The following is a 23277-nucleotide window of genomic DNA, read 5'->3' as shown; positions in this document are numbered from 1 at the left end:
CCAGTCCATTGTTCCATGGCTGGTTCTGTTTATTCTTGACCTGTATACAGGTTTCTCGGGAGGCTGGTAAGGTGATCTGGTATTCCCATCTTCTTAAGAATTTCCCACAGTTTGTGGTGATCCACACAGTCAAAAATTTTAGTGTAGTAAATGAAGCAAAAGTAGATGTTTACTGGAATTCTCTCGGTTTTTCTATGATTCAAGGGATGTTGGCAATTTGATCTTTGATTCCTCTGCCTTTTCTAAATCCAACTTGTACATCTGGAAGTTCTCAATTCACATATTGTTGAAGCCTAGCTTAAGGATATTGAGCATTACCTTGCTAGCTTGTGAAACTAGTACAATTGTGCAGTAGTTTGAACATTCTTTGGCATTGCCCTTCTTTCGGATTGGAATGAAAACTGACCTTTTCCAGCCCTGTGGCCACTGCTGAGTTTTCCGAATTTGCTGGGATATTAAGTGCAGCACTTTAACAGCTTCATTTTTTAGGATCATGATATTTAATATTGCCAGTCAACAAAACTGTGCCAAGGACAAAAATGTGTTAAACTGGCCTTTTTTCAATAAGAATAAGAAGGAAATGCCAAGTAATCAGAAGCCTGTTATGTTGTACACAGAAAGACTACGCTTATGGGAAAGGGGGCATAAAATTTTGTTTTATTTTATTTTCATAGGAAGTTTCCGAAAATCACTATTTTGATACCTAACTGGATATAATCTTATACTTTCATTCATAGCATGGGTAAGGCTTCCCAGGTGGCCCTAGTGATAAAGAGTCTGCCTGCCAGTGCAAGAGATGCAGGAGACGGAGGTCAGGAAGATCCACTGGAGTAGGAAATGGCAACCCACTCCAGTACTCTTGCCTGGAAAATTCCATGGACAGTGGAGCCTCATGGGCTACAGTTCATGGAACTGCGAAGAGTCAGATGACTAAGCACACAGCATTAGCAGGAAATTGTGTCAACACTTGCCTGTCTCTGTCTGCATTCCAATAAAAGATTGTTCAACATGATATAATGCACACAGGGTATTCTGAACAACTATCTCAGACTAATGATGATATTGGCAATAATTATATTCAGTTCAGTTCAGTTCAGTCGCTCAGTCGTGTCCGACTCTCCGCGACCCCATGAATCACAGCACGCCAGGCCTCCCTGTCCATCACCAACTCCCGGAGTTCACTCAAACTCATGTCCACAGAGTCGGTGATGCCATCCAGCCATCTCATTCTCGGTCGTCCCCTTCTCTTCCTGCCCCCAACCTTTCCCAGCATCAGAGTCTTTTCCAGTGACTCAACTCGTTGCATGAGGTGGCCAAAGTATTGCAGTTTCAGCTTTAGCATCAGTCCTTCCAATAAACACCCAGGACTGATCTCCACCATTTTATTAATACTTATTTATGCAGCTGGTATTTCACTAAGCATTTTATATGTATTAATTTACCTACTTCCCCCAACAAATGTAGTTCAGTTCAGTTCAGTCGCTCAGTCGTGTCCGACTCTCCGCGACCCCATGAATCACAGCACGCCAGGCCTCCCTGTCCATCACCAACTCCCGGAGTACACCCAAACTCATGTCCACAGAGTCGGTGATGCCATCCAGCCATCTCATTCTTGGTTGTCCCCTTCTCCTCCCGCCCCCAACCTTTCCCAGCATCAGACTCTTTTCCAGTGAGTCAACTCGTCGCATGAGGTGGCCAAAGTATTGCAGTTTCAGCTTTAGCATCAGTCCCTCCAATGAACATCCAGGATTGATCTCCTTTAGAATGGACTGGTTGGATCTCCTTGAGTCCAAGGGACTCTCAAGAGTCTTCTCCAACACCGCAGTTCAAAAGCATCGATTCTTTGTAGCAGGGAGGTATTTTAGGTATTTTATTAGGCCCACATTACGGGTGAGAAGAATAAAGCTTAGACTAGGGGAACCAATGGAGAAGGAAATGGCAACCCACTCCAGTGTTCTTTCCTGGAGAATCCCAGGGACGGGGGAGCCTGGTGGGCTGCCATCTATGGGGTCACACAGAGTCGGACACGACTGAAGTGACTTAGCAGCAGCAGCAGGGGAACCAAACGCCTGAGTTTTCCCAGGATGTGGGATTTCCAGTGCTGATACCAGAAAAGCCCTAGGCAAGATACATGAGTTGGTCACTCTGTAAAAGTAACTTGCTTGAATTTTAAGGGGTAGAGAGGGATTTAACCCTTTCCTCACCTTGGCTGGCCAGGATCCTATGTACTGCCCTCCCAAGTCTAGATTACAGTCCAAAATAAACAGCAAAGACATTCTTTGGCAGCATGGGGGAGGTATTGAAGTTGAACTTTGGGAATATTATTCTGGGTGGTGTAATGGAAAATGTCATTTTGCAGGTCCCTGTCCCAAACCACGGAGCCAGTGAAGCTGAACCTCCCCTTACAACATGTCCAAAGGGCTTGCATGTCATTGTGATCTGACATTCAGAATGTAAAGCCACTCACCTTGGGAAGGGGGTAGAGGTGACAGAAGGGTTGGCCAGGATTCTGTTTACAAAACTCCAGGGTGTGACACACCACATCAGCATTCATATCTGCTCTGAATCTGGCGGGAAATAGGGCAAAACAAAGGCTATTTAAAAGCTCTCAGGCATTAGAAAACAGAAGTAATTTCAAAAGAAGGTAAATCCCCAGAATGGATTCTGGCATGGCCTTTGAGTCCAGTCCTGTGTAGCTGCTGGATCATAACGATTTCCTGCCACTTGCATTCTACTTTTGCATTAAGGTCCTGAGGGCGGCGAGAGAGGGGCTAACAGCACTAAGCTGTAAGCCAGCCACTTACATGGGCACTGGGATGCTTTTCTGGAAAAGCCATAAATAAAATTGAGATAGGAGAAATGGACAGGGGTGTAATTTGATGGAAACAATATTTTAAAGTTTGCTGAGCCTTATAGCAAAAAAGTGGAAGATATTAAGAAGAAGTGGCAAGAATACACAGAATTGTACAAAAAAGATCTTCATGACCCAGATAATCACGATGGTGTGATCACTCACCTAGAGCCAGACATCCTGGAATGTGAAGTCAAGGGGGCCTTAGGAAGCATCACTGTGAACAAAGCTAGTGGAGGTGATGGAATTCCAGTTGAGCTATTTCAAATTCTGAAAGATGATGCTGTGAAAGTGCTGCACTCAATATGCCAGCAAATTTGGAAAACTCAGCAGTGGCCACAGGACTGGAAAAGGTCAGTTTTCATTCCAATCCCAGAGAAAGGCAATGCCAAAGAATGCTCAAACTACCACACAATTGCACTCATCTCACACGCTAGTAAAGTCATTCTCAAAATTCTCCAAGCCAGGCTTTAGCAATATGTGAACCGTGAACTTCCAGATGTTCAAGCTGGTTTTAGAAAAGGCAGAGGAACCAGAGATCAAATTGTCAACATCCGCTGGATCATTGAAAAAGCAAGAGAGTTTCAGAAAAAAACATCTATTTCTGCTTCATTGACTATGCCAAAGCCTTTAACTGTGTGGATCACAATAAACTGTGGAAAATTCTGAAAGAGATGGGAATCCCAGACCACCTGCCCTGCCTCTTGAGAAACGTGTATGCAGGTCAGGAAGCAACAGTCAGAACTGGACATGGAACAACAGATTGGTTCCAAAGAGGAAAAGGAGTACATCAAGGTTGTATATTGTCACCCTGCTTATTCAACTTATATGCAGAGTATATCATGAGAAACACTGGGCTGGATGAAGCACAAACTGGAATCAAGATTGCCGGGAGAAATATCAATAACCTCAGATATGCAGATGACACCACCCTTATGGCAGGAAATGAAGAGGAACTAAAAAAGCCTCTTGATGAAAGTGAAAGAGGAGAGTAAAAAAGTTGGCCTAAAGCTCAACGTTCAGAAAACTAAGATCATGGCATCCAGTCCTATCACTTCATGGGTAATGGATGGGGAAACAGTGGAAACAGTGTCAGACTTTATTTTTTTGGGCTCCAAAATCACTGCAGATGGTGATTGCAGCCATGAAATTAAAAGATGCTTACTCCTTGGAAGGAAAGTTATGACCAACCTAGAAAGCATATTATTATTATTTTTTTTAATTGGAGGCTAATTATTTTACAATATTTTATTGGTTGGTTTTGCCATACATTGACATGCATATTAACAAGCAGAGATATTATTTTGCCACCAATGGTCTGTCTAGTCAAGGCTATGGTTTTTCCAGTGGTCACATATGGATGTGAGAGTTGAACTGTGAAGGAAGCTGAGTACCGAAGAATTGATGCTTTTGAACTGTTGTGTTGGAGAAGACTCTTGAGAGTCCCTTGGACTGCAAGGAGATCCAACCAGTCCATCCTAAATGAGACCAGTTCTGTGTGTTCATTGGAAGGACTGAAGCTGAGGCTGAAACTCCAATACTTTGGCCACCTCATGGGAAAGGTTGACTCATTGGAAAAGACCCTGATGCTGGGAGGGATTGAGGGCAGGAGGAGAAGGGGATGACAGAGGATGAGATGGTTGGATGGTATCACTGACTTGATGAATATGAGTTTGAGTGAACTCCGGTGATGGACAGGGAGGCATGCTGTACTGCGATTTATGGGGTTGCAAAGAGTCGGACATGACTGAGCGACTGAACTGAACTGAACTGATAGCAAAAAATATCTTTATGATATGGACTTAAACACCTGAAATCATTTTCTTAGGTGTAGTCAAAGCATCTCTTTTCCTTTTAAAGTAAATTTATTTTTTTACCTTTGACTTTTTCCCCTGGGGATGGTGTAAGGATAGTGTTCTTCAAGCATTTTGGTTTATGTTTAGGTTTGGAGGGGCTAAAACAAATCTTCCATATTCATTTTCTACCGGCCACTCCCAACACGCTTCTTAAACCAAGAAAATGAAAAAAAAAGAACTAAATGATACCATAAAAAAGAATGAAATAATGTCATTTTCTACAACATGGATGGACCTAAAGATTATCATAAGTGAAGTCAGTCAAAGACAAATATTATATGATATTACTTATATGTAGAATATAAAAAGTAGTTCAAATGAACTTATATACAGAATAGAAATAGACTCATAGATATAGAAAACAGACTTAAGGTTACCAAAGGGGAAAGGGTGGAAGGATATATTAGGAATATGGGATTAACAGATGCAGACTAACATACAAAATAGATAAACAACAAGGTTTACTGTGTAGCACAGGGAACTATATTCAATATCTTGCAATAAACTATAATGGAAAATAACAAAAAAGAAATATATGTATAACCAAATCACTTTGTTGTAACCTTGAAACTTAGACAATATTATAAATCAACTATACTTCAATAAAAAAGAAAAAAAAATTGAAGGTCACACAGAGTCGGACACAACTGAAGTGACTTAGCAGCAGCAGCAGCAGTATGTGAAAACAAAGATCATGACTTCCAAATTTCATTCCAGCTGAACGAGACTAACAGTGTGCCTGGCAAGATGGCTTTTCAGCCTTTTGTGAGCACCTGAGTTAAGAGCGCAAAGAGAGATCATCATGAATTATCCACTTGGCCCCAGGGTTTCTGCATGGGAGGTGGAGGGGAAGGTAACCAACTTAAAGGTGGCTAAACAGTGGGACAAGCTGTTTGTGACACACGAGGTCCATTACCAAAGTAATATCTACCCAGGGTCAGTAAATCAGGAGAGGGTGACTGTTTTCACACATCTGTTCTCGATTTAATGGTTCATTTATTTAACTGATGACTGCTGTCTTTGTGGGAATCTGGTTTTTAGTGGACTCAGAAGGGTGATAAATAGGGCTCTGCTTAATTTTTTTTTTTTTTAACCTAAGGCCAATATCCCATCTGTGGCAATTCAGAATCACAAGAGCCGACTCGTCATATGGTGTCCACCTATTCTTTTTCCCCTGCAAATAGAGCACAATTTCAAGTAAGTGAACTTGAATATGAGAGTGAAGATGGGGGCCCCTCATTCAGACTGGTGTTCTCTGAACCGAAAAATAGGAGAGGGAGGCTGGGCATGTGGTATCCCTCCCAAATCCTCGAAGACCAGAGTTTCATCATCAGAAAGACTGAAAGTGAGAAGCACTCCTTTGGACAAGAATAGAACATGCTGAGCCTCCCATGTCCAGACAAGTGCAACATGACAAGGCAAGAGCTGGGCAGCTGCAGGGAAGAGGCGGAGCAGCACGTGTGCTCTGGACCAACCTTGGGACAAAAGGCCTAGGCTACACATACTTTGTGAAACCCTTAGGAAATCTCCAAATTTCCTACTAGGGGCTTCCCTGGTGGCTCAGCTGGTATAGAATCCACCTGCAATGCAGGAGACCCTGGTTTGATTCCTGGATCGGGAAGATCCACTGGAGAAGCGACAGGCTACACACTCCAGTATTCTTGGGCTTCCCTGGTGGCTCAGGTGGTAAAGAATCTGCCTGCTATGTAGGAGATCTGGGTTCAATCCCTGGGTTGGGAAGATCCCCGGGAGAAGGGAAAGGCTACCCGCTCCAGTATTCTGGCCTGGAGAATTCCATGGGGTTGCAAAGAGTTGGACAAGACTGAGAAACTTTCACTTTCACTTAGGAAATCTCCAAACCTGTAATAACTATTCCCAGCCAACATTGCTTTCTCTTTTCCAGAGCAGCAAATAAGACCAAAAATGGTCACATTTCAATTTATATCCTTTTATGACCTTTACAGGAGTGAGTCTTGTGGGGAGGAAACTTCAACACATTTGGCAGAGCTCATTAACAAATTTAATTAGGGTCGTGGTAGAATGAAGTCAATGCTGATGATCGTCCATCATCATCATAACTCAGAAAAAGGGAGCAAGGTCAGGGTTAAGTTTGGACGGACAGGTAGAGTGATAGCCTATGGCAGAGAGCAAGGACAGGGCCTTTCACACATGAAAGCTCTCAAATTTAAACCTTTGACATCACTTCCAAAGGAGGATTTATGCATTAATATATAGTCACAGAGACACCTTCATAGCATTGAAAGGAGATCTTCCTCATATGACTTAACACTTTTATCTCACTTCTGGACTACACTCTTCAGAGTGTACTATGAATTTAATCATTTATAGAAATCTTGTAGTTATCTTTTTTCTTATTTACTCTTATTGAATTATAGCTGACTTACAATGTTGTTAATTCCTATTATATAGCAAAGCAATTTTCTTATATATATCTATATATGTACAGATATATATATATGCTGTTTTTTTTATTATTCTTTTCCATTATGGTTTCTCCTAGGATTTTTTTTTAATTGGAGGATAATTGCTTTAAAATGGTATGTTAGTTTCTGCTGTACAACAATGTGAATCAGCTGTTAAGTATACATATATCACCTCCCTCTTGAGCCTCCCTCCTACCCACTTGCCATTGTCCTGTGAATGGCTCAGTTGTATTCAGTTCAGTTCAGTTCAGTCGCTTAGTCGTGTCCGACTCTCCGCGACCCCATGAATCACAGCACGCCAGGCCTCCCTGTCCATCACCAACTCCCGGAGTACACTCAAACTCATGTCCACAGAGTCAGTGATGCCATCCAGCCATCTCATTCTCCATCATCCCCTTCTCCTCCCGCCCCCAACCTTTCCCAGCATCAGAGTCTTTTCCAGTGAGTCAACTCGTCGCATGAGGTGGCCAAAGTATTGCAGTTTCAGCTTTAGCATCAGTCCCTCCAATGAACATCCAGGATTGATCTCCCTTAGAATGGACTGGTTGGATCTCCTTGCAGTATAAGGGACTCTCAAGAGTCTTCTCCAACACCGCAGTTCAAAAGCATCGATTCTTCGGCGATCAGCCTTCTTCACAGTCCAACTCTCACATCCATACATGACCACGCGAAAAACCATTGCCTTGACTGGACGGACCTTGGTTGGCAAAGTAATGTCTCTGCTTTTTAATATACTATCAAGGTTGGTCATAACTTTCCTTCCAAGGAGCAAGGGTCAGTTGTATTACTTTACATTTTTGTCCTTTAAAAATACATTAATTACACTTAAGGTGTATCAAAATTGTTATAAACTCTCCTTCACATTTTTCTTCTAAACATGTTAGTGGTTTAGACCTCTCCTGATCTCTGAGAGCTCTTAAGTTGGAATATAGGAATTTATGATTGAGAGCATAGATACTATGAAGCAAGGGAGATGAGCAGAAGACCAGCTTCAGGTCTGGTATGGCAATGGATGTCAAAGCAAGGAGGACTGGGCACACAGCTGCTGGCTGGGCAAGGTTGCTCCTGGAAGTAGCCCCACCCTGTCTGACCTGGGTTCTTGGTGGAATGAATGCCTGAGTGCTAAGGTGCCCCACTTCCTAACAATATCTTGTGGTTTTCCAGTGGGTAGGAAATGTAATTGCTGAATAATTAGTCCATGAATCACTGAGAACTGACTGGTGTGAAATAATGAGGAGAGATGCCCTCTGGGTTAGGAAACACATTTAATATTGGAAGCCTGATATTTAGGTAAAACTAAATTATAAGATTGTCATGTTCAAGGTCTACATCAACCCAGAACTTCATGTGATTGATTAAAACAAGCTGTAAGAAGAGGCCGGAGAAGGCAATGGCAGCCCACTCCAGTACTCTCGCCTGGAAAATCCCATGGATGGAGGAGCCTGGTGGGCTGCAGTCCATGGGGTCGCTAAGAGTTGGACACGACTGAGCGACTTCACTTTCACTTTTCACTTTCATACACTGGAGAAGGAAATGGCAACCCACTCCAGTGTTCTTGCCTGGAGAATCCCAGGGACGGGGGAGCCTGGTGGGCTTCCGACTATGGGGTCACACAGAGTTGGACACGACTGAAGCGACTTAGCAGCAGCAGCAGCAGCAGCAGCAGCAAGAAGAGGCCACCATAGGAAGAGAAATTTCTATCAGCAAACAACTAATATGGGTCCTGAAAAATTACTCACAAACAAAACTAACAGTGGATGGAACCACAAAGAGGGATTGTTTATTTCATCTATCTTTCTTCAAAGTGGCCTATCCCATGCTAGTGAGAATTAGTCATCTTATAACTTTGAGTCATCTCAAAGAAAAAACTTTCCTCTTCTCCCTATCACCTACTCTTTCAATGGCTTGCTGGGCCCATTCTTTCTCAACCCTCTGTGTCCATTTGTAGTTATTTGAGGTGGGGACTGTCTCTTGTGCAATCCACATCTATAGTACTAGTGCAAAGTCTGTCCTCCCTTTGATCCCATGTTTACCTGGCTCTTGCACTCAGCACCCTACAGCCAGTTATAGAATAACAATGGATTCCCCAGTGAACCCAGGCCACTTCCTATTACTCCCAGCACACTTGGTAGCTAATCTCTGATATCCCTTTTAGATATCTGTGTGTACTGCCCTTTTTGGCATCTGTGATTGCTTTCTACTTACCTTTCTGGTTCCCTGATCCAGGTCCAAGAAAACCTCTCTGGCCAAGCTGATGTTTCCCCAGCACACCTGGCTCAGACTAGGTGTGTAAACAGATTCACTATAGTCTAATTTTTTTTCATTTTATATGTTCAAGTAATTTTATTTGGAGAAGTCTAGTCAGAGTTCATCTGTGGTGATAATTTTATTTTTAAAAAGAATTAATCAATTTAACAAATGTTTTTCAAAGACTTTCTATGCTTAAGTATTGCTCCAAGCCCTGGAGTTACAAGCTTCCCTGGTGGCTCAGATGGTAAAGCATCTGGCTGCAATGCAGGAGACCTGAGTTCGATCCCTGGGTCAGGAAGATCCCCTGGAGAAGGAAATGGCAACCCACTACAGTACTCTTACCTGGGAAATCCCATGGATGTAGAAGCCTGGTAGGCTACATACAGTCCATGGGGTCACAAAGAGTTGGACATGACTGAGTGACTTCTTTTTCTGGAGATACAAAGATCCCTCCTTCCTCCTTTCTTCCTTCCTTCTGTATTTTGCTTAAGTATTAATATTTTGCTTAAGATGAAAAAATGTAGTCTTAGTTCTCAGAAGTCTTTCAATCTAGTTCGCAACTCAGAAAAGTAAATGGAGAATAACATTACAAACAGATGTGAAAAGCACACAGGAGTTTGCATAGGAAAGGAAGAATTTGTGTGAGTGTGTGTGTGTGTGTGTGTGTGTGTTGGATCTATCTATCTTAGCCTGGGGAGAGTCAGGGAAACTTCCAGAGGAAGTGACCCTGGAGCTAAGGTCCAAAGAAGTAGGAGATGAGGGAACATTTTATGCAAAAGTCCTGAGGCAACAACCTTCTGGTGTGTGCAGAAAATTACAACTGGTTTGGAGCATGGTATGCTATAGAACAGCCAGGGATGAGTCTGAACATGTTCTAAGAGATCAGGTCATAAAGGGCTTTGCGCAGGGGGTTAAGGAATCCTGTAAAGTGTGTAAAAAATTTTAAGTTGGAGATTGCCATAATTAGTTTTGCATTAAGAAGCTATTTGACCAGCTAGAATGTGGATTATGGACTTGCAGGGCAATGAGAGATCCAGCAGGCCTGGGTCCTGTTAGGAGGCAGTGGCAGTAATAGAGATATAAGCTAAGAAGATGGGAATCCCTGCCCTTCTAAACACTCCCTGTCCAGGGTCCATGAAAAATCACTGACCACAGTAGAGTGAGATTAACATAAATAGAGGCAGGGGTGCAGCACGATGGAGCACTGATTGTCCCTTTGGTCTGTATCATTTTAAGTTTCTTTTGCCTTTAGAAATCTTTAACTGCAGGCTATCCTGCTGTGGGGGTAGTTTTTCTGAGCCACTCTGCTCTGAGGCTAATGGCATATAAAAGAGGAACCATGTAAGAATGTTCACAGCAGCACTCTCCACAAGAGAGAAAACCAGAAAACAAGCCAAACACCCATTAATGGGAGAGTGAGGGAATAGACTCTTGTAGAGACACAATGGGAAATTCTATGTACCCAGAGTGCATGAACTACAGCAATGCCACAAATCTATGGATGAATCTTAGACATACAATTTTAAGTGGTAGGTCCCCAAAGATTATGAATGATGTGATACTCTCTTCATAAAGAAATAACTAAAATTTTAAAATATGCTTTAAAGGAATATGGAAAGTAAATGTACTAATAACATAATAGGATTTAATAATTACTTATATATTATTTTATGATTATAATGTATTATATTAATAAAATATGCATATATAAAAAACTATATAAAAAGGAAAACAAGAGAATGATGAGCATGAACTTTATTACTTGGGTGGAGAAAATCATGAGAATAAAGACAGAGACCCTGAAGTTAGGGCAAGTTATTGTCAAGGTCTAGACTTTGCTTTGGGTGGTAGGTTTGGGGGCTAATTACATTATTCAGAATAACTAGGTAAATAACTAGATAAGAAATACAAGAAAGCCAAGTTTGGATTCTTGATGAGAAAGTGCCATGAACAGGAATATGATGTATCCGATTCAGTGTCCTTAACTCAAAAAAGAAAAAAAGGTAGAAGAAAGGAAGCAGACAGAAAATGACAATGGCACACACACAGGATCCTAAGGGGCAGGGGTTGGAGAAGTGGAGAAGGCCAGGAAACCAGCAAATGGGAGGCAAGAAGAGAAGAACCTGAGAAGCACATGGCCTGAGAATCCAGGAGGGAGTGTGGGGAAAGCTCAAGAGAAGGGGCAAACATCCAGTCCCAGCCACTAGGATCTCCTCATTTATTGGCACTATTGGTCAAAATTTTTCCGAATGGCTCTTGGAGAGAAACAGCCAAATTGCCACATGGTAATTTAAAGGGAGCCTTTTCCTAGGATGACAATCTGAGTCAGGTTTGAATTTTCCACTATTAACAAGAACCAGATAGGACTTATGCCCATGTACAGTAAGTACATCCGGCTGGAAATGGAGTCAGCCATCTCCCAGTTTTCCCCCATCCCCGCACCCCCGTATCCCAGGAACCGAATCGGATGAATGTATTAGCATACTCACAGTTTTATGATGTCTGGTCCAAATATATGTACCACTAAATAGCAAGTGGTCTTCAAGAACAGTTTTTCTAAGAAAGATAAAGCAGGGGAAATAGATTATTATGATGAATTTAACACATGAGTCAATAATGATCTTTACTAGGAACTGAAGCTGAGTGCTTAATTTATCATTAATTCAAGAGACTAATTATAAGGATTTGGGAGAAATGTTACAGTCAATGTATCCATGAAAATATCATTTCCAACTCTGGTTTATGTAAATGCTACTTTGCTTATTGTACATGCTAAAGAACACTAATTTTTGATAAAAATACTCCAGTTAAATTCTGGAGTCTCATTTTCTTTTTTGTAGCAGGGAACATCTGAATGGTGGTGAGGATCTCGTCTGTTGATGACAGAAACAGGATTTGCTTGAAAGTAAATAATCTGAAGTATTTCATTTTGGGGGAAAAAGGACTTGACTTAGAAGGGGACGACAGAGAATGAGATGACTGGATGGCATCACTGACTTGATGGACATGAGTTTGAGTGAACTCCGGGAGTTGGTGATGGACAGGGAGGCCTAGCGTGCTGTGATTCATGGGGTTGCAGAGAGTCGGACACGACTGAGCGACTGAACTGAACTGAACTTGACTATTTAGCTTTTGCTGTTGGTATCCCAGAGATAAAAAGATACTAACAGTCACAGGTGTCTCTGCATTGCCATCTACACCAGAGAGAACACACACGCAAACCCACTACCTAAACAATCTGCTTCTTCCTGCTTCCCCGTTATGAAAGTACAGGAAGGCTTTGTAGACCAATCTGTTTGCACAATGAAACCTGTTAACTTTCTGGTGCTGTTTCTGCTCTTTGTCAGCCTCTGTGGAACCCTGGTAATTCCAAGGAAGACTTTAGCAAGGTTAGGATAGATGGACTGTCCAGGAACAGATGGGAAACCCTCCCTGAGAATTTTTCTTGTCATGTTTACCTCAAACTGGGCTACCAGTTACTTGGGGAGTGGGGTAGTGGAACAACAAGATAAATATGGGAACTCTCTCTAGTACTCTTGAAAGTGAAAGCACTCATCGCTTATTCGTGTTGCACTCTTTGTGACAGCATGGACTGTAGCCCACCAGGCTCCTCTGTCTTATGGAATTCTCCAAGCAAGAATACTAGAGTGGGAGTACTAGTAAGAGTGCGAGTATTCTTGAAAAGTCACTCAATTGTGTCTGACTCCTTGTGACCCCATTGACTGTAGCCTGCCAGGCTCCTCTGTCCATGGAATTTTCCAGGCAAGAATACTGGAGTGGGTAGCCTATCCCTTCTCCAGGGGTTCTTCCCAACCCAGGATTTGAACCGGAGTCTCCTGCATTGCAGGAGAAGGCAATGGCACCCTACTCCAGTACTCTTGTCTGGAAAATCCCATGGGCAGAGGAGCCTGGTAGGCTGCAGTCCATGGGGTCACTAACAGTCAGACACGACTGAGCGACTTCACTTTCACTTTTCACTTTCATGCATTGGAGAAGGAGATGGCAACCCACTCCAGTGTTCTTGCCTGGAGAATCCCAGGGATGGGGGAGCCTGGTGGGCTGCCATCTATGGGGTTGCACAGAGTCGGACATGACTGAAGTGACTTAGCAGCAGGAGCAGCAGCAGCTCCTGCATTGCAGGCAGATTCTTAATTGTAAATAACCATCAGAGAAGCCCAATGTAAATACTACTTTCATATTAAAATAGTTTCATGGGACTTTTTTTTCGTGATAAAGCACAAGACTTCAAACTCATTATGCTTTTTAAGTAGGAGCTTAAAACCAATCACACATTACTATTGACCTTACAGAAATAAAAAGAATGATAAGGAAATACTATGACATCTGCATGGCAGCAAATTAGATAATTTAGAAGAAATGGACAAATTCCTGGAAAGACAAACTGCTGAAACTGACTTAAGAATAAATAGACAATCTTAATAGAGATATAACAAGAGATTTAACTAGTAATCAAAAATGTCCCATAAAGGAAAGCCCAGGGCCAGATAGCTTCACTGGTGAATTGTACCAAACATTTTCAAAATGCATCTGACTAGATATTCTCCAAAGAAGTTACACAAATAGCTAATAAGCACATGAAAAGATGGTCAACATTATTAGCTATTAGAGGAAAATGTTAAAAACCACAATGAGATACCACTTCACACCCACTATGATATGCTAGAATAAAAATAAAGATAAGCACAAGAAATGATGAGGTTGCGAAGAAATTAGAAACTTCATATTCTGCTGGTAGGAATATAAAATGGTACAGCCACTTTGGTAAACAGTCTGACAGGTCCTCAAAAGGTTAAGTTTAGGGTTACTATTTGAGCCAACAAGCCCATTGCTGGCATGTACCCAAAAGAATACAAACATTTCCATACAAAAACTTACACATGAATGTTCATAGTGCAATTATCTTTATACAAAATCAAATAAGTGGAAACAATTCAATCCAAATGTCCATTAATGACTGAATGGATGAAAAAAATAGTCTATCTACACATAACAAAATAGTATTCAGCTATAAAGAGTAATGACTTTCTGATACATGCTACAACATGGATGAACATTAATTATGCTAAATGAAAGAAACATACTTATGTGATTGCCTTTATGTGAAATGACCACAATAGGCAAATTCATAGAGACAGAAAGTCAATTTGTGGTTGCTTAGGGCTGGAAGGAATGGATGGTTAGGAGTGGGCACCTGAGGTGGGTGGAGGTCCTTGTTGATACAGTGAAAATATTCCTAAATATATGGTCGTGATGGACGTACAACTCCGTTCAGCTGGTAAAGAATCTGCCTGCAATGCATAAGGCCCCATTTTGATTCCTGGGTCAGGAAGATCCCCTGGAAAAGGGATAGGCTACCCACTCCAGTATTCTCGGGCTTCCCTGATGGCTCAGATGGTAAAGAATGCACCTGTGGTGTGGGAGACATGCATTCAATCCTTGAGCTGGGAAGATCCCCTGGAGAAGAGAATGGCTATCCACTCCAGTATTCTTGCCTGGAGAATACCATGGACAGAGGAACCTGGCAGGCTACAATTCATGGGGTTGCAAAGAGTCGGACACAACTGAGTGACTTAATTATTAATTGAAGTATACACTGTAAATGCATGTATAATTGAACTAAATCTCAATGCTACTGCTATAAAATAAAAACAGCACCCCCTTGGGTGTTCCTTTCTAGGGGGCGGGAGGAGAAGGGGACGACAGAGAATGAGATGGCTGGATGGCATCACCAACTCTATGGACATGAGTTTGGGTGAACTCCGGGAGTTGGTGATGGACAGGGAGGCCTGGCGTGCTGTGATTCATGGGGTCGCAGAGAGTCGGACACGACTGAGCGACTGAACTGAACTGAACTGAAGGAACTTTGATGTTCCAGAACTCAGAGACTTGGGTTTCAGCACTGGATAACGGTTGATTTGGCCAGGTTGATTTCCCTTCTGGGTTTCAATTTCCTCATCTGAAAAATGTAGGAGTAGGATTCAGTTCCCTTCACTATCTTGTCTTGGAAGTTTGGAGGATTGTATAACTGACATTCAAAATTACATGGACTTGTAAAGCACTTTGGAAATGAGTTTCCAGTGTTGTTCATGTAAAACAAGTTTAGCCAAGAGCAGAGCAATTTAAAAATTGACACCAGGTGTTTTTGATACACTTGCAGTGTTGCCTGAAAGGCAGAGAACAATCTTCTTCTTTCTGGTAAAATAAAAGATGCTTATGTGTGCATGTGTGTGTGTGTGTATTTTTTCTAGAATCTTGTTTTGCTCCAGTTGAAGTGAGTGGCAGCAAGATTTTCCTAATCCTCTGTGCAGGGCCAACAATCAGTTTCCTCAAATTCTGTGATGGTTAAGAATGAGAGGCTACTGCAGAAATGGCTAACATGGGACACGAGCTGGGTTTCTGAGAGCTAAACTTTAGATAGACCTAGAAGACTACAGAGCAGAGATAGCAAAGTCTCTAGAAAAAGCCTGATCGGGCCCAGTCAGCCATAGACGATAACCTGTTATTGCTACAACTGAACAAAAGATTGACACTAACATAGTGCTAGTAATCGATCTGATGTAAAAAGTCTACAGTTAAATTGTGCTTGCGACCAGGAAGGTACAAGAGCGTTTAATGTCTACAGAATGAAAAGGACTCTAAACAGCATAGGGATAAAAAGGTAGGGCCACTCCAAGGGCTGCTACTGCTAAGTCACTTCAGTCATGTCCGACTCTGTGCGACCCCATAGACGGCAGCCCACCGGGCTCCCCCGTCCCTGGGATTCTCCAGGCAAGAACACTGGAGTGGGTTGCCATTTCCTTCTCCAATGCATGAAAGTGAAAAGTGAAAGTGAAGTCGCTCAGTCGTGTCCGACTCTTGGCAATCCCATGGACCGCAGCTTACCAGGTTCCTCTGTCCGTGGGATTTTCCAGGCGAGAGTACTGGAGTGGGTTGCCATTTCCTTCTCCACTCCAAGGGCAAAGGAAAGTTAAAAAAGGAACAACTGTGCAGTCATATGTTAAGTGTATCCATATGCATGGGTGTAAATAAAACCTAGAACATTTCAGGTAGTAAGTCACCTTTAGGTTTATCATTTCTTCTCTCATAAGAAACTTTTGAGGGAGTGGTTTTTTCACCCTCATTCTATGAGAAGAAACTTTGAGAACTGAAGGCTTCCCCAAGGGTAGAGTGGTTCAGTAAGAGATTAAAATATTTTTTTCCAAAAGCCCAAGTTATTTGTAGCATGCATTTCAATGTACTTAGGACATTTTTTGATGCCTCATCTACCTCAGTTATGGCAGGAATATACCAACTTACTAATTAGAAATTTAAAACACAGCGAGTTGACCACCAAGATAGTTCTGTAGCTGTGTGTTCTAAGGCTGCATATAGATTTTCAGAGCCTACAGAATGCGAGGAGTGTTGCCTTTCTCATTTTAAGTTGACATCAGTTTTTAACTGTCATAGTCCACGGAGATAAGATTTCTGTACAGGTGACCCAAGAAAGTGAAGTTCTAGCAAGATACTGAGGGCATAGGAGTCTCCTGACCCCTAGTGAGAATGATTCTATTAATCATTTTTCCATTAACAATTCTGAGATTCTTCTAAGGTGTTTACTAATGAGAGCCAGAGGCAAAAGCAGTGGGTTAAACTGAAGGTCAGAAATTCTTTGCACAATTCAAAAAAACTGTCTTCCCAGCCACAGGAAAGGCCAACATGATTTACTGAGTGATTATTCTCAAGAATGTTGCTGCATGCTTTTTCTGCTAAGGTTATGTTTTATAAACTTATTTAGCTTTGGAGGTAAAAGCAGTATTACTTAAAAGTAATTTTAAAAATCATAACTGTTGCTGTGCATAATTTGACTTCCCCTCTCTCCCATTCTCCTGGCTCTCTAGACAGAAGACAACTCTGGGTGTGCTCAGGCAGTGTGGATGTTTTCATATTTCATAAACAAAACAGTCCTATGATGTCTTCTATAAGGAGAAATCTTTAGCCAACGGTCAGACTGTTATTGTCACCCTACATAATTCATATGACTGTTCTATATGTTCTTCCACCTCCAAAAAATGGAAACAGTAACATCCACTCTGCCTTCATGTCTGTCAGGTGAAAGAGCCTTTAATCTGAACTTAGCACTTTATTTCCATCCAGACATAAATGTTAATTAATAAAATGAAAATACACCCAAGTAGGGTTATGAATTCTTTGAAAACTCCTCTAATTGAAAGGTAGCCCACTACTGAAAGCAGAAATACCTACTTTGCTTCCCTTTGATGAAGTGCCAGTTACTATTTTACCAGAATCTGACTTTCAGCCTCTCATTTTACCTGAACAAATTTTTTTGTTAAGAGTCAGAAGGAGCCAAGATGGAACCTTGAATACCAGCAATCTTGGTTCATGCATTTTTATGTTTTGCTGGTACATTAGAACAGGATCATCTGAGAAACAGGAGTTTTACTCACGCTTTCACCTTTGAACAGCAAAACTTTGCCTAAAAAGAGAAAATCAAACTCAAGGCACAAATGGTGATATCTATCAGTGTGGTCTACTATATAGAAATGAAAACTAGTCAAAACAAGTCTTAATGATAATTATGGCTACTTATTTTTTCCTTGTAAAATGATAATAACATTTTCTTCTTCTTCCTCTAATTCAGAGATGTGAGAATATAAAGTAAGGTTTATAATAGATGCTGAATGTCCAGTAATAAGGGGATGGATAAATAAAACATGGGACATTTATGTGGTGAAGGACTGTAGAATAACTTAGAGGCTCGTCCTAAGTCTATGTATATCTTGACATGTATAGATCCAAAAAACATACTGTTGAGTGAAAAACAGAAGTTGCAGAGTGGTATAGATAGTAACCATTGCTGTAAAAATGAGATCCCCACAAGGGAGAATTCTGGAAAGATGGTGGTGGAGGCAGCAGAGTTTTGGTATTTCACTGAATCTCTATCAATAATAATAATAATAAAGCTTCTGAATAGGAAAACCAAAACCTTATGAGCATTAGTTACAGCAAAACTAGATATCTCCATGAGCCCCCAAATACAATTAAGGCAACAAGAAACCACTCACAACTGTGAGACTTGGGGTTTATCAAGTGTGGGAGAAAGTAAAGGGGTGCAAGGGATAAATAGGCGAATTGCCAAAACAGCCTGGGTATTGATGACAAAGTATGGTGGGCCAGTTAAGAATATCAGCTGAAAGTGGGAAAGACAGGGATGAGGTTTAGCCCACTTCTGTAGCAGATGAGTACCAAAGATTCAAGGTTAGAAAGACAAAGGCATTTGAGTGGTGAGGCATCCCCGAATTCTAGAAACTCATCTACCATAGCTCCCTTCCAGGATAAGTCTCACACTGAGGAGAAATTAGCTGGATATAAGCAAAACAAAGAGAAAAATCCAGATAAAAGTGGGCAGGAAGATAGACTCAGAAAATCTCAAAATACAAGCAGCCATGTGTTTATTTTTTAACACCAACAAAAACAACAGAGGAAGGAATTCTGTGCATTTGGAGAGGCTGCCCTAAACCACTTCTCTTTCTAAGAGTTTTGGAAAACTAATTTCACATAAAAATGAGCAACAGAAATGTATCTAGGTCAACTCCCTTACAAAATTATTATAAGAAGAAAAAAAAGAGTAAGGAACAGAATCACATCCTTACAGATAGCAAAAGCATGCCAGAAATTTGTGCCAAAAAAAGGATGAAAACATAGCGGTATTTTAAAATGAGTGAGAAGTATTAATAAAATGAAGACATGAAAGAACAACAGAAATCAGAACTAAAAACACTCAGAAATGGAATGAAAGGGAAGAACACAAAATTATAAAAGAAACGACGTTCATATTAGAATGAATGTGAGAAGAAAGGAACACAGTAGCTGACATTGTAAGAGAAATAGAAGATGAAAAAGAGGAAAGCCTTCAAAATAAAAAAGTGAAGTGATTAAGACGTACTCATCATATATTAATGTATATATATGGAATCTAGAAAGATGGTACTGATGAACCTATTTGCAGAGCAGCAGTGGAGACGCAGACATAGAGAAAGACTTGTGGACACAGGTGGGAAAGGAGAGAGTGGGATGAATAGAGGGAGTAGTATTGAAACATACACATTACTGTGTGTAAAATAGGTAGCTGGTAGGAATTTGCTGTATGACACAGGGAGCTCAAACCCAGTGCTCTGATTACCTAGAGGGGTGGGATGGTGTGGAAGGTTCAAGAGGGAGGGGACATATGTATGCCCATGGCTGATTCATGTTGATGTATGGTGGAAACCAACACAATATTGTAAAGCAATTATCCTCCAATTAAAAATAAATAAATTTCTCAGCCTTAAAGCCATCTTTTGGGAAACCTCCATGCCATGAGAATGAAGTGGAGGAAGAAGTGAATGCACAGGCTGAAACGCAAAAGAAGAAGGTGAGGCAGAGGTCCCAGCAAACCTGTGTAGCCATGGAAGCCACAGAAGCAGAAACAAGGGAAGGCAGAGGCCAGCGATGCTGGCACAAATTGTTGGACGGCATGCCTACTATCTAGAACTTGTCTCAATGGATCTGGAACATCCATGGCTATTCTGATCACCTTGACCACCTTTGAGAGACCCAGCTTGCTCATATCAAAGGGGTCCCTTTTGGTCCTTTACCCTGGACCTGTGACTTTTGGACTAGTTATCTTCTCAATTGTGGCTGAATGTAACATGTATACCATAAATCATCTCTTTTGCTGTCTTAGCTGAAGAAAAAAAATTCTTTAATTATTCATTCAAGAAATATGTAAAATCATGAATACAGGCAAAGAAGATTTAAAATATGGATACTGTAAATCCATGAAGAAGAAAACCAAATCAAGAAGATAGGCAAAGTCATGAATACAGGCAAAGAAGATTTAAAATATGGATACTATAAATCCCTGAAGAAGAAAACCAAAACAAGAAAACTGAGCAAATACTAAAAAATGTGTGAGATTATAAAAAAATGTATTTGAGAGAGCATCCTGTGTGCCTGAGAACATCAATATAACAAATGACACCAAGATATAGTCTAGTTAGATGACTAAATTTTATCAAGATGAAAAAAAAATCATTTGAACTAGGCAAAAACAGTAAATGACTTATAAGAAAAGGAAAATTAGATTATCATCAAACTTTTAATAACATATTTAAGGCACTTAGGAAAGAAATTACATGCCAAGGATTTTTATATCTGGAAAAACACTGACTTTCAAGTATAAAGGACAAGCCAGCTTGTTATCAACATGCAAGAATTCAGGGACTATTGTTCCCATGAGTCCTTTCTGAGGAATGAACTTTAAATAGTAACTCGACTAGAGAGACATCTGCATAAGGGCTGGTGGTGAACATCAGTCTTATAGTTGCTGATGGAACTAAAGCTAAACGAGGGTGCAAAGGGAATGCACATATTGTATGTAATGGCTGTATGCTCAAATGATACAGTACAGCGATTAAAAAGTGTAGAGATATGGGGAAAGCATATTCAAAAAAAGTTCAACTGCTCTCAAGGATTATAAAATATATTAATAATAGTAGTATTAAGATTGACTTCCTGAGCATCTTGTATGTGAAGAGAAGGACAGGTAAATGAGTAATCATGAGATATTTTAATTTAATCAATCCCCTTGTCCATGAGAGTTAGGACTTCGACTGTGGAAAGAAGATACAGATATGAGACAGAAGATGCAAAGGAAAAATCCTGCAGTCCTGAATTTGAATTTAAAGTGACAATATGAACTCATTAGATGTTTTATCTTAAAATAATATATGTAAATATATAATGTATGTTTTCTATCGCTGTCAACAGAAGAAGTCTAGAAAGAATGACCAGCTGAGTAGCAATGATATTCCTATGCACTCAGATTGCAGTCTTAATACTGTTTCCCACTAAAAGAAACCAGAGCATCTAAGAGAAATGACTGATTTCACGCCTGGGCTTGGAAATGTATAAGACAGGCTAGTACAACTCTCATACCAGTTAATGAGGAAGCTATCAAAGATTACTTAGACTTATGTCAAAAGGATGTAGGAGTCAACTTACAGAAGTTCCCACTGGTCAAAGATGAGACAAATTTGAGCTTCAAAAGGATAATAACTGAAGTAGACTGAAACTCATCAAATGCATATAAATTCATGAGTTCATAATGATACTTTAAAGAAAACCTAGGGACATTACTTTGCCAAAAAAGGTCTGTCTAGTCAAGGCTATGCTTTTTCCAGTAGTCATGTATGGATGTGAGAGTTGGACTATAAATAAAGCTGAGTGCCGAAGAATTGATGCTTTTGAACTGTGCTGTTGGAGAAGACTCTTGAGAGTCCCTTGGACTGCAAGGAGATCCAACTAGTCCATCCTAAAAGAAATCGGTCCTGAATATTCATTGGAAGGACTGATGCTGAAGCTGAAACTCCAATACTTTGGCCACCTGATGTGAAGAACTGACTCATTTGAAAAGACCCTGATTCTGGGAAAGATTGAAGGTGGGAGGAGAAGGGGATGACAGAGGATGAGATGGTTGGTTGGCATCACCGACTCAATGGACTTGAGTTTGAGTGAACCCCGGGAGTTGGTGATGGACAGGGAGGCCTGGCGTGCTGCAGTCCACGGGGTCTCAAAGAGTTGGACACGACTGAGGGACTGAACTGAACTGAACTGACAAAATGACTAATTTGGGATGACACGATAAAGGCAATGAATTATTTGAAAACTGGCAAGTAGAGAAAAAGAATCAAGCATTTATCCTGCCTTTCTTAGAATAAATAGTACCATTAGTAACTGTGGAGAAAAAATACATGAAAGAATTCAGGAAATATTGTTCCCGCGAGTCCTTTCTAAGGAATGAACTTTCGACAGTAACTTGACTGTCTAAAAATATCTCTAAACAATGACAATAATGAGGGAAACTGACTCTAATGTATTTCAACTACTAAATGAAACATAGCTGATATATTAGAACAGCACCATTTTGTAACCTCCAATGAAGTAACAGACTTAGTCACAGAGCATCAACAGTGCTAATATCACAAAAATAAAAAAAGAGAAAAACACTTATGATGGCCTCCTGATGAAAGAAAACACCGTCACTTACAGGCTTGTGGAAGAAATCAAACTGGAGTCTGGTCAAGCCTCAGAACTAGCTCCCATTTTCAGGAAAGACAGACACAGAGAAACATATTCAATCCTACCACAGGGATGCCACCAACAAAATGCAGAAACTACGGGGCAGATTCCATGGCTCACTTAAAGGAAAAGGAAGGGATGGAAAAGAAACTGGTAGATTAAAATGGGACTTAAAAGACACATCAAAAATTTAAAAACTGGACAAAACTATGGTGTCTGGAGATACCCAGTCGGATGATAAAGTTACAAAGCAATAAAGAAGATGATTATAGTAACAGGCAGGTTTTTCTTTTTTTTTTAAGGGAGAAGGAGGAGTTTTTGATGGGATGGAGCATGTGGATGGGACTTTTGGAGTAGCCACCAATCTGTTCCTTTTTGAATATAGCCCTGTTCCTCTGGACTATGTTAACAAAGATGTTCACCTTTCAATAGCTGATAAAACTATACATTTATTTTGAGTGGTTTTCTGCATTTGTTTCCTTTTACCAGGAAAAGATTTTAAAATTACCCATAGATAATACTACACATCATCTATAGATTCATAGACAATGAAGTGAATGTAAAAATATAAAATTTGACAAAGCTAATATCCATCAAGTTCACATGAATAGTTCTCTCTTTAGAGAGGTAGAAGGAAAATGGAATTGAGATCAGGGGAGGCCAAAGGGCCTTCTAGTTTATTTGTCACATTCTAATTCTATGAAAGAAAAATGATGCAATTATGTCAAAATGTTAG

The 23277-nt window shown here is 40.7% G+C and overlaps 1 protein-coding gene across 2 annotated transcripts in view; it reads right to left on the bottom strand.

Moving 5' to 3' along the window:
• The window catches only part of AOAH (acyloxyacyl hydrolase), a 196432-nt gene that overhangs the window by 146938 nt on the left and 26217 nt on the right, over positions 1-23277 (bottom strand). For both annotated transcript variants that reach the window (XM_055420873.2, XM_055420871.2), the window contains exons 3-4: positions 11891-11957; positions 2468-2567 (exon numbers count right to left, since the gene is read on the bottom strand). In XM_055420873.2, coding sequence (XP_055276848.2) covers positions 2468-2567; positions 11891-11957 — 167 coding nt within the window. The remainder of the gene's footprint in view (positions 1-2467; positions 2568-11890; positions 11958-23277) is intronic.

Source organism: Moschus berezovskii, chromosome 3 (genome assembly GCF_049115385.1).
Source record: "Moschus berezovskii isolate FMDL1 chromosome 3, NW_MosBer_1.0, whole genome shotgun sequence".
In the NCBI taxonomy this organism is placed as follows: Eukaryota; Metazoa; Chordata; class Mammalia; order Artiodactyla; family Moschidae; genus Moschus; species Moschus berezovskii.
This window is presented reverse-complemented; position numbering and strand designations above follow the sequence as displayed.